This window comes from Leptinotarsa decemlineata, unplaced genomic scaffold, assembly GCF_025532065.1.
Source record: "Leptinotarsa decemlineata unplaced genomic scaffold, Ldec_3_MD MMD2_tig00004307_RagTag_RagTag, whole genome shotgun sequence".
Lineage (NCBI taxonomy): Eukaryota > Metazoa > Arthropoda > Insecta > Coleoptera > Chrysomelidae > Leptinotarsa > Leptinotarsa decemlineata.
Genome location: NW_027412606.1, coordinates 1,229,468 through 1,245,219, shown reverse-complemented (window position 1 = coordinate 1,245,219; position 15,752 = coordinate 1,229,468). Strand labels below are relative to the sequence as shown.

The 15,752-nt window shown below is 33.1% G+C and overlaps 2 protein-coding genes across 2 annotated transcripts; one reads left to right on the top strand and one right to left on the bottom strand.

The window, feature by feature from the left end:
• Nucleotides 1-797: 797 nt before the first annotated feature.
• ics (ras suppressor protein 1) lies at nt 798-9,061 on the bottom strand. Its single transcript, XM_074178740.1, has 6 exons — nt 8,783-9,061; nt 6,739-6,789; nt 5,787-6,026; nt 5,499-5,581; nt 4,738-4,985; nt 798-3,636 (listed from the first exon to the last, which is right to left on the bottom strand). The coding sequence occupies exons 1-6, from the start codon at nt 8,886-8,888 to the stop codon at nt 3,552-3,554; spliced, it is 813 nt and encodes a 270-aa protein (XP_074034841.1). The 5' UTR covers nt 8,889-9,061; the 3' UTR covers nt 798-3,551.
• A 2,510-nt stretch (nt 9,062-11,571) lies between these two features.
• Nucleotides 11,572-14,462, top strand: Vps60 (Vacuolar protein sorting 60). Its single transcript, XM_023169312.2, has 4 exons — nt 11,572-11,738; nt 12,363-12,680; nt 13,180-13,407; nt 14,295-14,462. Exons 1-4 carry the CDS (start codon nt 11,670-11,672, stop codon nt 14,340-14,342), a joined length of 663 nt encoding a protein of 220 aa, XP_023025080.1. The 5' UTR covers nt 11,572-11,669; the 3' UTR covers nt 14,343-14,462.
• Nucleotides 14,463-15,752: the final 1,290 nt, after the last annotated feature.

Genomic DNA, 15,752 nt, shown 5'->3' with positions numbered 1-15,752 from the left:
GGTTAATATCTGACCTTATATTGATACAGTTATCATTATTTCAATTGTCAAGATTTTAGTCGAATTAAAACCCATCTTGTGACCTTTAAAAACATGATTACTGAGAGCACATCTCTCAGTGTTTAATCTACTATTTATAAGCGAATAAATGTCATTACGTACTGCCGTCAGTCACATAGCGTTGTCCTTAACAAAAAATAAGCTCACTTCGTACCGCACTCTCAACTAGACTTTTCCCATCTGCCTGTTGGTAGTGTTTATATATCGCAACGCAAGTATCTGGAAGCCGATAGAGAAGTCTCTCGAAGCGACACGGTCTGTAGAACGATCGATTATTTATTTGCCAGCTACATACATATGAAAAAAAAAATCTTAGTTGAAGTATTTCTCCTAGAAGGAGCTTCTGAAGTTGAGCTCCGTATATCAAAGAAAATATGTCTTCCTGAAGTCAGTTGGACTTGTGGAAGTACAATAATGATGTCAAGTGAGTATCCATGCTACTTGATACTATTTTATAACACTTATAACTTAAATATTAACTGAAAAATACCATTCTGTTGCCGGGATAAGACCCATCGCAACTCTTTTATATGAAACTCAAGTTATTCTAGTATAATGACTTCTGAAACTTAGATGAAGGTTCTCTTCCATATAATAAATGGTGGTGGTATTACACAGGATTAATTATCAGGGTCTTAAAAACAATATTTTTTTTGGAGAAAGTAAACTGTAGACGTAAATTATAACCTCCATTACTTGAAAAAGCAAAATAAGCTATAGATGAGAAATAAACAATATTTACTGCATAAAATATTTTATTTTTTAGTAAAATTATATAAAATCATTCTCATAATAAATATTCTTTAATAATTTTTAAATAATTAATTTTTATTCAACAACATAAAATATTTCTGGTAAGTTACTTCCTGCATATGAAAAGCAGAAATTAATTTCACTTGGTCGGTACGACCAACCGAAACACCGGTTTCGGGGTACTTGCCCCATCATCAGTACTGGACAGGTCATTTCAGACGGAGTGAACCAACTGAGTATCCTGACCAAACGAAATTAATTCCAGCTAGTCATAAACTGCATCTGCAGCTGATTCAGTAGGATTTGCACTGGGCCACCTGCAGATCAAGCCAGGAAACAACTACACAAACACATTAGATCTAAAGTGAGTGGGTCTATTTGACCCTCCATCGCAACCCACAAGGGACACAAACACATACTTCATGGTGGGAGTCAGAAAAATAATGAGATTCCGGAGAGGTGCATCACATGCCCGAAGTTCAGGTGAAAAACACCTTACCCCTTGCCTCTCATGTAGTCGGATGTTTGATCGAGATACCCAATCAGTTGGTCGTACCGATCAAAATCAGGATTTAATATTAGTTGGTACGATAAATGCGATTAGTTAACCGGCTCCATTAAACGAGAAAAAATGTTTTGTTGGCCCTGTGTTTTATTTTCCGTACAAACCGAACACCAAACGTGGTCTAAAATAGGATACTCCGATTTAAAAAAAATTACCTCTTTCTACAGAAAGACATTTTGAATCTAAGGAGCATATATTTTCGTCTTGTAAATTAAAATTGTTTAGCAAACAAAATATAGCAACAGCTTTAGATACAGCTCAAAAAGAGGCCATAATTTCTTTTAATAACCAGGTTAGAGAAAATCGGTCGAATTTAAAAAGATTCATCGATATTTCTATTTATTTGGGTTCCCCAAAATTAGCTTTTCGCGGACACCATGAAACCGAAGATTCGATTAATCGCGACAATAAGGAATATGCATAAAAAATAAAATGGCCTGATTTTTTTTTGCCTGAGCTTTTAAGGTCCTAGTATTACACTCAATTCGTTATTTTCTACTTTAATATGTATTTAATTATTTAAAATATAAATCAAAAAGTGAAAAATTTACGAGCGAAATTTAAATTTGTGAAATGCCCCACCATTGGTCGAAATGAAACGTGACGTCATACGGCATGTCCTGTCAGTCACCTGTGATTTATTTTCATACATTTAGGTTGTGTTGGAGAGAAAAATTGGTTGTATTGCTATTCTACCTTAGTTTTCTAATATTTTAATGTCAAGAAATACTAAGCGTCATCAACAGCAATGACGGACAACAGTTTTGTGAAAGCACAGTCGAATAATCTTCCAAAAATAGATGCATTCATGATGACCACATATTTTGCGTCAAACCCGGATTTTACATCTGCTGAGGTTAAGAGAGTAAAAGCTGCAAGGTAATTATTGTAAAACATGGTATTTTTAATCTAGTAAATCTGTTTTTATGCATACATGCACTTATAAAATTATTTCCCTCAATATAACCTCAAATGTTGTTTACATTCATTGTATGACATACGTAAATAAGGTTATGAACTTCAAGGTTATGAAACTTTATCTGGTGTACTTTTTATAGTGTTCGGACACATTGGTACCATGCAATATCTATAAAATGGTTTTTTTTTTCTCCCATGATTATTAGGCGATATTTAAACTAAAACACTTTGTTAACTATCAAACTAATTCTCAATGTAAACAATAAACTGACAGGCGTGCCCTATGACGTCACGCCTCAAGCGCGCGAGAAATAGGAGCGTTTGAGCTTGTCAAATTAAACCAATATTTTTAATATTTTATGAAAAAATAATTAATACTCTTACAGCCATGTTTTTTTTATATATCAAAATGAAGTGAATATTGAATAAAAAAAATTAAAAAGTTGTCTGCCCTATTACAAGGAACTTTTAATGTTATGGGGCAAATATGAAACTACCGATATTATATGTACATCACAACTTTCAATCGTTTTTAGATATGTCAAAGATAAGCATAATTGAGTACTTGTGCTTGGAAAATATTTGTAGCAATTTTTAACAAAACTGTTATATCAGAAGAGAAAAATATTATTTATTGACTGAGAAGAGTTCATTTATATTAAATAACTCAAAGACAACCCTTTTTCCTTGTTTTTGTTTTTTTTTTTCAACGGTCAGTTTTATACGTATAATTACACAATTTTTGTTTGCATTTATGCAAATATCACGTATTTTGCTTTAAATAGGTGCAGTATTCCAAAAAATTTCGCGCCTCCGGCGGGCTTTTCTGTGTGTATATAGTCTTTATGACTTTTGTTCTCCAATGCACGAGCCGTCACTGCAGCTCAGAGGTAAAGTGCATCATCCCTCTTGTTTAGACTGCCAATCTTTTCAATCCAGAACGATAAGAGAGACACATGAGAAGGCCGGCAGTCTAAAAGAGATGACGCACACTGAATAGACAAGAACGACTCCATTTTTAATTTCAGTTATGTAGAGCACATAAATATGGCAAGTGCGATATTTGCAAAACGTCGTGATGATGTCAAAGACAAACGAATGTCACCCGTAATGACAATGTAGCATATATATATATATATATATATATATATATATATATATATATATATATATATATATATATATATTTCTTTTTTGTTTGTTAAATAAATATTAGTGAGTTAATAGTACAGCAATACCAGTTGAATGAATCAAGTCAACGTATTCTTGATATTTTTTTTGCTTTATCTACACATGGCGATGGAACAGGAGGTTTATTTGTTGAAAATCTGCTGTATAACCTGAAAATAAACGAAAAGTTCAATAAGGATGTGCAGAACACGTGACCAATTCTCGAACAATATGGCCGCCTGTAGGCACACAATGAGTACAATGACATAGGTACTTCACAGTTTTTTCGTGTTTTGTTATCTTTGGAAGCTGTGAAAATAATTATGATGGCTGTTTGTAATAAAAGTGATTATTTACTTACATTGGAACGTGAAAACGAAGACATTGCTGTGCATTACAAAGATAAAACCAGAGTGATACAGTGCATGGATTCTTTTACTTTCATTTCAGAAGAAATGAACAGTTCTATAGAATGTTTTCCACCAGTTACTGTTCTCGATATGATTTCTTATCTGGTGCTAACTCATAGTTTCTATACAAATCAGCAGATGAAGGCCTACAAAAGTTTGACTGGCTGCAAATATCTTGAAGCTGGATTTGTAATGATTATGTAGTAAAGTCAATTGGAGAGCACATTGTTGTGATTGCCAAGGTATCAAGATATTTTTCGAATTTGATTTATTCACAATTTTAGGTCAAGCATTCACAGAGGATGAACAATCCCCCACTGCAAGTCTGGATTATATTCGAGAAATATGGTGCAATAATATCAGCTCATTGTACCTGCATGGCAGGCCTTTAGTAAAAGCAGAAATTCACTAGGTATTTTGTAAAAGTTCACCGATCACGATCCCCACAGCTTCCGCAATTTACAACACAACACGTTGTAGGCATGATTTTACGTTATGAAGGACGATTGATATGTAAAATCAGCCTCAGACAACGAATTTCAGCAAGCAGCAACACAATCACTCACAAAGACGAGTTGATTATGGACTTTTCTAGTTTTCTTTCCATTAGAACAAACAACATGTGTGCCTACAGGCGGCCATTTTGATTTAATTTTGACCGCATCTCGGACAGGTCTATATTGGAACAACGTGTTCATAAAAAAAATTCAAATGATAAAAGAAATTGTTGAATGGATGAAAATTCTCCGAAACAATCAAATCAATAAAAAAAAAAATGCGCCTTGATCTCCAAGATAAAGCTAGCCTTGATTTCGTTTCGGTTGCTAAAATCATCCTATACAGTAATGTAAAGATACTCACACTCGATATGTTTCGCTTCGCAAATATTCCATGAGGTGACTTAGCCCCAATTGCAATTGATCTGCTATCGGCGCAACCCACTCGTTGCCTTCGAATTTGAAAACTGACTTATTGGAAGCCATATCCAAATTACCAATTTCGGGTGGTAAAATTGAAAGTCGGTTTCCTTGGACGTGTAGTTCCCTGAGACGGGATAACTCGCCTATTTCCTTCGGTAGTTCAATGAGATCATTTTCACGGAGAACCAACTGAAAAAAAAGATCATCATGACAGTGAGAGGTGAAACTGGAACCTCTGGCGCAGAGCACATCCAAAATTTTCCCAAACACCAGAACTGCAGTACTCTACTCGACGCGCATTTCACAAAGTTGGCGTCATCAGGAGATGAATCAAACTAATTTCTAAGTTTAAAACTAGCTTCTAATTTTATATATCAGGTATTTCAGGTACTTTAGATAAATTTGCCTGTATTTGTACTGCATCAGGTACTCTTCTTTGTGTCAGATCTTCTCTAGGAATGTGTATGGTTTTGTTTAATATATTGAATGTGAGGTCTTGCAGTGTACAAATCAAGACAAGTTGTTGGAAATTATAAGCTAAGGAAGGCAAATAAAAATACGTTGGTCAGACTAAACAGGCTATCAAATCTTGTTTCAAAGAGAATACGGCACCTATTCAGTTTTGTGAAGCGACATGTGTTGTGTTGAGCGACATGTAGTAGATTGAGAACATAAACGAGTAAGATACTGAAATATACTTACGATTTGTAAATTTTTCAAGTTTTTGACATCAGATGGAAGGTATTCAAAATCGTTATCACCCAAATAGAGTGCTCTCAAAGTTTCTGAAAAATAACAATATATAACTACCTGAAATATACAAATATTTGTGAAGTTAGCATCATCAAGAGATGACTAGAACTCGAACAGTTTTTGATCATTTTACACTGTAGGAACAAACTTCGCTCTTACACTGACAAGTCAAAACTATATTGGTGCTGTTAAGCACCAATATATGGTATATGGTACTTACTTACGGTAATTACTTACCAATCATGAAAAAATTTCCAGGTAGAGACTCCTCTTTGAGATTATTGTAGGTCAAATCTAACACTTCTAAAACGGGAAATGCACCAAATCCTCTTGGTAACTTATACAGTCGATTGAGTGAGACATTTAAGATTCTCAATTTTGGCATCGATGAAAGTGAAAGAGGTAGCTCTTCTATGTGATTATTTGCCAAATTCAATATCTCTAAGTTCGTGAGATTTGCAAGACCCGGGGGAATACCTGAAATAAATAATTAGCTATTAACTGAACAAATAGTATATTTCTCTAGCTCTAGACAAAAAATATGCTTTCACGACCAAAGTAAGAAAAATAAAATCCAGGCCGTTGTCGAATGGAAGCTGAAATATCAATCGTTTCGAAACCCGCTACTGCAGAACAGTCCCAGTAGAAACAGACCATTTAATGAAAAACTGCTGTACGATTAAATTTTGTTCAAGTATAAACCAGTGCCAAAATCTACCTCAAAATATGCCGTCTCTTGGTAATCAATTATTTATTTGGATAAACTGTTAGTTGTGGTACAATTTCATCTCCCAATAATTACTTATTCATTACCGACAGCGGCTGAAAAATGATAGCTAACTTCATACCGGTATAATTGTTCACACTTTTTAGTAATAACATCATCTGCTTTGTTATAAGCAGAGAGTTGTGAAATTTGTTAATTTCATGAAGAATTTTTTCACTTTCACAATCATACCGACTGCGCCACTTTTGTTTTCATGAAATCATGTCACTTGAAAAATTATATTTTTGTTCAAGACCATGTAATAAAATACAATGAAACTGCTGTCCCTTATAATTCAACACATTACGACCCCCCTACTTCTAAGAGAAGCCATTAAGAGATCTGTCACAATGTAAACCAATCAGAACAAACTAGTAACAGCAATAAATATTTAAGTGTTTCACTTACAATATAAATACTTACTTTTTATTTTATTGTGACTTAAAGTGAGGCGGGTGAGCTGTGACATGTTCACTGTAAAGAAAACATGTATGTTAACAATCATATTTTATCTAATCAACATTATAAAGACAATGCTTGAAAATTCAAATTCTGTAGTTCCTAGATACTTTTAAAAACTTTGGGAAATACTAAGCTTGCAGAATAATATAACGAAGTGGTACCTGAAATGGAAATTTTCAGAAGCGATTATCATTATAGAAATAATATTATTGCAATTTTGTCATAACAAAAACTAATTTCGATAATATAATGCTGTTTTTTTCAATTACCTATAAATTGGGGATGAATAATAGTTTAGAATGAATGTATCATATAGCACATGTGTGTAACAGTTTCCTCCCATATTATGTTTTCTATATATTATTGTTTTTTATACTACAGCTCTCGATATAGCTAATAAACATTAGCGAAAGCTCGGGCAGCTAAAAAGAGTATCATTTACTTTCTAAACAGACTGAACCCCTGAAAAACCACTCATTTCTCTCTCTCTTTCATGGGTTTTTCATTGGAAGATTCGTTGCAAGTAACTTCCTTAAATTCTACTTGTTGGGACTATGAAAAAACAAATAAAATTCGAATGAACAGCTGAAATAACAATTATATAAATGGTAGATTTAATTTTTTTAAATTGGCTGTCGTATCTTTCACATGTGATTTCAAGCTCCCAATTAAGATTACTCATGAAGAATCATCTGAAAGACTGTGTCGAAGTGGAAAGTCATTGAATGTTTGTCATTCACCCCTCGTTTTTTCTATAATGCACAATGTATCAAACAGTTGTTGATATTTCTGAGTAGATAGTGATATAAAAGCTTATAATAACTAATATCATTCCAATTTATGATATGCCTGTTCTCTTGAGCTAATGATGTCAGTCCTTGGTAGTGATTCGATAATATATCAACTAACAAACCACAAATCCGCAATCAGCAATGTGGTTTCAGAAATTGTGAACTATAGATTTTAAAAACTGTACTCCAGAAATATTTTATAGATATATATTATGCAGTTGAAGCTTGATACTAAGTGATTTTTTACAAAAAAAATCAGAAATAATTTCTATGTTTTAATCAAAATATATCCAATTTACTCTGGTTAATCCAATGTTTAATAATGACTGATTGTTAACTAAATACCATTTTTTATTCAAGTAACATTTTATTGCGAGATTTTCATTGGACAGTTTACAAAACCGTAACACGTGTTTCGCTATACTCATCTTGATTTAATTCTACTCAATTTGTGCTTCATATAATAACAGTTTGAAATATATTACCTTCGGCCTAGTTAATGACTTATAATTTTATTTTACCCGAGTTTACATGAAAAGTAATTGACGTCTTCAGGAGATGAAGTAGACTGTCTACTTCATTTCTTAAAGAGGCCAACTTGGTTGGTGAAAGGCGTATCGAAAGAAGTGTTGAAGTTCTGGTGTATGAGAGAATTGCTTGCTTTGGATTTATTCTATGCCAGAAGTTGTAGTTCTACTAAATACAGACCTATATAGTATAAGCACTCCTGAAGAAGTTATAGTATAGCGAAACACGTGTTGCGTTTTTGTAAAACTGTTTAATGTTTCTTGAATATGTTGGGGATTTTCATCAAGTATGGGCCAATTCCATCGTATATCTTAGGAGCTAGTTATTGCGGTTAGTTCCTAGGTGTTGTTGCATAAACACACCATAAAGAGCAATGCCAACTTTAGGACTCTGGGGTGCACATAGTTTGGTTTTCCTTGCTTGAATTGCTACCAAATAGAGCAACATATGAGGAACTTTTCCAATTCAAATAGTAAAAATGTATGTGAAAATAAGCATTTAATTTCTTTGATGGGAGTGGACACTTACATTTAAGGAAATAATATGAAACTTAATAAATTCATTGCAGTATATGAACTTTAAAAGAAGGGATTCATTCTTTTATTTATCATAATAATGCTTATCATTTAGTAAACTTCCCGACTCGAGTTCCTCAAACATTGCCTGATAAATTTGTAATAACTTACATAAACCAGGCATCTCTTCAAATGAGGAAATCCCTCTATCAAATAAATCTAATTCAGGAGTTTGAATCTCCCTAGCCTCCTCTAAAATCTTCTTTGCCTTGGACATCGTCGCCTTCAAACTTATTTTCAAGAATACTGTAAATAGTAAATACCGATAAACGATATTTTCCTTTTTATGAATATTAGAACCAAATATTTATTGTAACTCTACTCTTCAACTCTTCATAATTGATGAAATAAGCAGTATAAAACCACAAACCACAGGATTCTGTGGTAAAACTGTGACAGACTTTTTAGGTTTGTTTTTGTTCTCTACTTCGAACTGTTAGAGAATCGATCGGATTTGTCGCAAAATCGATGCGCAAGATACAGAACAGTTCTGTAACAATTTCCACAAATGAAAAACCAAAACAGAAAAATTCATGTCATTTATTTTTTGTTGTTTGTTTCGTTTGTAATTTCAATCATAAATATTCAAATTGAAGATTGGATAAGAATGAAGAATAGGTTAATGTAAGCAAAAGAGTTTGTCTATTCATACACAACAAAAATTTAACTAGTGATTATGTGCAATATAAAAGTTTCAACCAGTCCTTACTTCAATATTCAAAACAATATTTGCCGTTCTAGAATAGTTCCGAATAGCTAATGAAAAAACAGAAACACTCTGGGAATGGTATCAGAACAAATCTAAATGAAATAAAAACAAATTTTATTATCTGCGCAAGATCGAATGGTAGAGAACTCAAAACAAATCTTTTATCAATAGACGTGACAAGTTGGATTGGTTTGGGCGTTAAGAAGGCTAAACTTGTAAGTTAGCCTTCTTGTGGTATTACATCACTTTCACATTGCTTGTAGTGAATGATTACATTAGAGAGAGAGAGAGAGAGAACTATGACGCAAAAAGTCCGTGGGTGGCGAATTACGACATCAGTATAGCTATTTTAATGGGCATAAAAGGAGATTGAAATGAAATGCTTTATTCAAATAGGATACATGCATATATACAACAATTATAGTAATGTTAACATTAATATACATATAAATACAATAATACAAAAAAGATCTACTTATATTTGAAAAATGGAAGTGTTTAGACATCCGCAAACGTTCAGATACTCGAAAATATTCTCAAAATAAAAAGTTTTAGAAGAAATATTCAATCTTCTGAAGTTTTATCGTTTAATAGTTGGTATATTGGGATTTTCCAATAGTATCTTATCATTTTCGAACCTTAATTTGGATTGTTTTGAAATTTTTTGTGCTTCCGAAAAATACAATATTTTTATCATGTGGGAGAATAAAATAGTATATCTAGATGAAATGAAATGCTTTATTCAAATAAGGTATATACATACTAGTAATATACAACAATGATAATAACGTTAACATTAATACACATATCTGTCTGTTTAAAAATCAGCAGTGTATAAAAGAGTGGGACAATATTCGAAATGTGGTTGTATAATGGTCTCATATACTGTTATTCGTGATTGCATAGTTGAGTGTTGGGACACTTTTGAATAAAATATACCTACTTATTTTCTTCAAAAAAGTTCTGTATGTAATTAAAATGGTTATTCATTGATGAATGATAGATACTTGAATTCATGTGTTTCGCAATGCGATATCATCTTCGGGCGTCACAATGTAATGTGAACTTCGCATAGCCTCACTGTTTCACACCTACATTGAAAAAACATTATGACTGCGTAGACAATAAGATCAGGAATTTTAATTCATCACATTGAGACCATTTCAAAGACGAGAAAAAATGGATGATGCAGCTGAAATGAATAAAAAATACTCCACACAACATTTTTCAACTTCAAACACTTCTATGAGGAGAGTTTCCAAATTACCCAAATACATTCAAGCTTATCAGGGAAATCTCTTGCTATAAATGAACGGGTTTATTTTTCAAGATTCATCGCTGTAACAATACCAAATGGAAATATCTACATTATACCAACATTTCTAGTTTGTTTCAAACATCTACATAGTATACATATATAATCTATTATTCTGACGAAGCGCCAAAATAGAATTATACGATCAAACGAAATTTTGAAGTTCGATCGTAATTGTATGAGGCGCTTAGGCCGAATAATGACTCCCTTCTCTCACAACAATTAGGAATTTTCGTTGTAAATGTTGCATGTAGGCAACTTGAAATTGAATTGAAAGTTACCGCTTTACACTGAATGAAACGTCAGATCGGTAAGTTAGGTACCTGTAAATACTGAAGAGGCTGTAAACATTGAAAATTTCAGGAAATTTAAAAAATTGTATGCAATTCTAGTACTAAAGGTAGTCTACATAAAATAATTGATTTGGATAAATTACCTCATATAATTACGATCGAATTTCAAGAGCTCATTTGAACGCTCAATTATAGGATGTGTTCCAAAAGTAACCAGAAATGCCGTTTGGTGGTTCTAAATTACCACTAATGTAGAAAAACTGAAAAACCGGTTAGAAATTAAACACGGTTTCCTGAAAACTGGTGAATCAGACGTCAAAATACTAACCGATGATTTTGTTCAGATATAACACCTGGCAGATGACAGCTTTGAATTTGGAATATTTGAACGGATGATTATTATATATTTCGTTTTGAGAAAACTAGAAAAACAATATGTTGATCTTGTGTTTCGAAACTAATAAAAATGTTTATATTTTTCAAGTATTCTATGTCAAAAATTTTGTTAAGTAGAAGTCAAGACAATATTATTTTTGGAACATATCTCAAGTTCGAAATGTAATTAACTAGTGGCAACCCTGCTCGCTTACTATTTATAATTATAATCTATATAAAAGTTATAAATCTAAAACATTAAATTTTTTTGTGTCAACATTATAACCAGGATTCAAGACATCAGAAATGAATAGATTGTTTGGAAAAGAAAAGGCTAAAGAACCTGCACCTAGTATTTCGGATGCTATTGCAGGGGTAAGAACTGTATTATTACATTAATTACATGCACAAACATTTTGTGATGAAATTGTCGCACTTACTCAGATAGGTATGCCTAAAAACTAAGGTTGGATTTACCAAGAGGCAATGATCTATAGATTTCCTTAAATTTCTTTGGGGCTCTTTGAGTTTTTCCATAATCTGAACAATAAAGTACTCCAGAAGCCTTTATATGTACTCAGTTTAGTTTAATTTTCCTCTTGAAGATGATCACTTGGTGATTGAATAAAGGTTTGGTGTTGGCACTGAACTGTAGTAATGTCATAAATTGCAAGATAACAAAAATCTACCAAAACATGAAGTGGACTTCACCATCATAGAGGTGAACATAGTTTATATTCCTAAACCATGGTTTCACTATATTTTCAACAAAGCGAAGCTCTATAGCAGAGACCTATAACATAATTGGCTATGGATAAAGGTTAAAAAATTGAAAAATGATCTATGCTTTTCACACGATGAAAGAAATACTTCTTTCAAATCATGGCTTCCAAAACGTATAATACAGCTTAAAGCAAGACATAATTTGTGAAGTGAATTCTTAGAAAGCTAAATTCATGATTTCAATTATGGGTTATGATAATAGATATAATATTGTAGGTAGATCAAAGAGCAGAAGCTGTAGAAAAGAAGATAAACTCTTTGGAAAATGATCTAAGAAAATTTCGTGACCAGTTATCAAAGATGAGAGAAGGACCTGGAAAAAATGCTGTTAAAGCTAAAGCATTACGAATTCTGAAACAAAAGAAGGCTTACGAAAACCAACTAGATAACTTACGAGGTCAGTCGTTCAATATGGAACAAGCAAACATGGCTCATCAGGCTCTGAAGGATACTCATACAACTGTCATTGCAATGAAGGATGGGATGAAACAAATGAAAAAAGAGTTCAAGAAGATCAACATCGATGATATTGATGTGAGTATCTACAATATCAGCCAATATCAGTGGGGCTTTGTCGACATTACATGCAAAGTGCTTTAGTTGTTCTCACAGTTTCATTTCTTTCGTGGTGGGCGTGGCTTTTTCCTATTGGTTGAATCAAATGACCTGATCCAGTGCAGGTAGCCAGATTTAATGTATGTTCATTCTCTGTTTCTTTCGGCTACGTTTAGAATCCAGTGCAGGTAGCCAGATTTTATTTATGTTCATTCCCTGTTTCTTTCGGCTGGAATTATCGCCTTCCTATATAATTTTAAAAAGCAGCTCTGAAGTTCTATCGAGCACTTGGGTCTCAATCGCAATAACAAATTCAATAATAGCATATTTCGCTACTGCTGATTTGTCGGTATGCTCCAGCCGACAATTTTTCTTGTCGCTCTTTTCTTGCATCTTTTCTGTTCGATTTGTCATACGCTGGAATTTATATCAAATAGATTTTTCAATCCTTTCATACCAAATTAATGTCAATTTTTAGGATGTCCAAGATGAACTGGCAGACATGTTGGAGCAAGCAGATGAAGTACAGGAAGCATTAGGAAGAACCTATAATACACCTGAAATAGATGATGATGAATTGGCTGCAGAATTGGATGCCCTGGGAGATGAAATGAATCTTGATGACGATCAGAGTTATTTAGACGATGTTTTGAAGGCTCCAGAAGCTCCAAGTACCAAACCAGACTCGGAAAGAGACACTAATAAGGTAACTTGCTTTGATTTTTCAGTTTGTTTTTTTAATAATTGTGTTATATTTATATATATGATGAAAATAGCATTTATGACCCAACAGTTCAAAAATATTTACAGGGTTAACAATATGTAAAAAATAATAGGAGTTGCATATAAATACAAAGTTACATTTCGGGAAAGAAGACAAAAAAAATAATACAAAGGCGAGTAAAGAAAAAATATACACGTATTATATACCCACATCTCTGATTCATCTCTGCAGCTTTCACTATAAACAAGTAGCTAAATGGTTTTCGAGCTCATCAAAAATAATGTTTCGTTTTCCCCGTGGGTTTGAAAATAATGGATTACACTGTACAATTATGTTCAAATTTTTCTCACTACTACACTGCCAATATAACACAAAAACTTTAACTGAACTTCAGACTAATACTTGAATGTCTATCGTCTTGTTAGCACACTTTGTTTCACACTTTCAACTAGACTTGATTTGCCCCATCTGCCTGTTGGTATTCTCGAAGCGATGTGACTCCTAGAACGATCAAGAAGCGCAAGTAGAGGTTAGCGTGACCTTGGACAACGACAGTATGAAGACCAGTGAATTTCATTGACTATCTGTATTACAAATATGTAGAAACTATGCCTTGTTGTAGTGCTGTGAAAAACTCCCACTTGGATTCTTCGGCGATATAACTGTTGATTTTTTTTTAGTTTTACTACATTGTGTAGTTACTATATTTGTTTTTTTTCTTACTCCAGCTTGTGATCTCTATGTTAAAAAATGTCTAATCCTGGAACTGTTTTTTTGCCTATTCTATATAAAATCGATATGAATTTGATCATGAGAGCAGAGTCAAATAACAATACGTATTATTTATTTATATTTTTTTTGTATTTCAGAATGGAGTTCCCGTAGACGAGTTTGGATTACCGCAACTGAATAAATGAACTCCGAATGTTCCGTGAGACCCAAAAGTATATTATAGAATAAAGTATATATATATATATTCATTTGATTTTTTTTATATGTAAAATAATCTTTGATCAATAAATTTTGCTGAAAACTTACTTCAAATGCATGGAAAAGGAATGTCCCTTAATCCATGTATTATTTTTTATTTCATATAATACCAACGAACGACAATACTCATGAATGAAAGGCCATCAGAAAAAAAAATTTCTCATGTTGGGATCAATCTAACATACATTTAGTTTATGCTCTGATCAAACCTATAAGACTGGAAAATGATTCAGGAACAGTGAATTTATTATGGGTATATTTTTCCTAGAAATTATTTGTTTTTGAATCCACACATTGCTCAGTGGAATTTGCATTTGCTTTATCTGGGATTGTTTTGACTTTGTTTCCATTGGCGAGTTGAAAAATTGAAGCTGATTTTTTTGGTATTTCAACTGTATAATTTTTTGACTAGGTTCCAAACAGCTTTGATTTTTTTATAACACGTGGATTTAGTCCAAGCAGTCGGTAGTTTCTATCCGCAAAAAGTCGGGAGGAAATGGAATTTGGTGGAATGGTACACATAGGTTCCTTGATAGTACACCTAAGTTCGCGAACTCGGGGGTTTGGGGGTGGGGGGATGAAAACTGCTTCGCGACGCTTTAAGAGGAAATTGAGCTTTGTGGTAAATCCTATCAAAAAAAAGTTCAAGTGAAATATGTATAGGATAAAATCGTGCTAAATTTTGATCTTTGCGTTTTTTGTCTTAGACCAACAGTGTCTCGTCTACGGCGCTTCAAAGTTGGGGGTTGATTTGCAATGTTCAACAAAATGACGATTTCAGCGCGGATCAAAACGAAGGTCGCTGTGAAACAATTAGGTAATTTTTTTTTCTTGAAGAGTAATGATTTCTGAGTCTGCCAGATGCCCAATTTGGTAAATTTGACCCTATGTAATGAATGTTATGATGTTTTGAAGCGCGCCTCTACATACTACTATCCCACCAAATTTCATTTCCTCACGACCTTTTGCGAATTGACTCCCTTATTTTCGACCCATCGCTTGGATTAGGTCATCGTTTGGGATCGTACAGAATTTCTCTGCCAAATTTTCATCGAATTATTTTTTTCTGAAATTTAATCTACTCCAAAGGTTCCAGGTATATACCTTTTATTAAATTTTGTCATTACGCTTCCTTGGGCGTAAGTCACGCCCGAGGAAGCCATTGTATGGCGAAACACGTGTTGCGTTTTTGTAAAACTATCTAGTGAAAATCACACAATAAAGTGTTTTTAGAATACGTTAAATTTTGTCATTTATTTAAAAAAAGTTTTCTGCTGAAAATGAATCACTTAAGTATTTCCTTTTCTGGGAGGATTTCTTCAGTATACGGATATTTA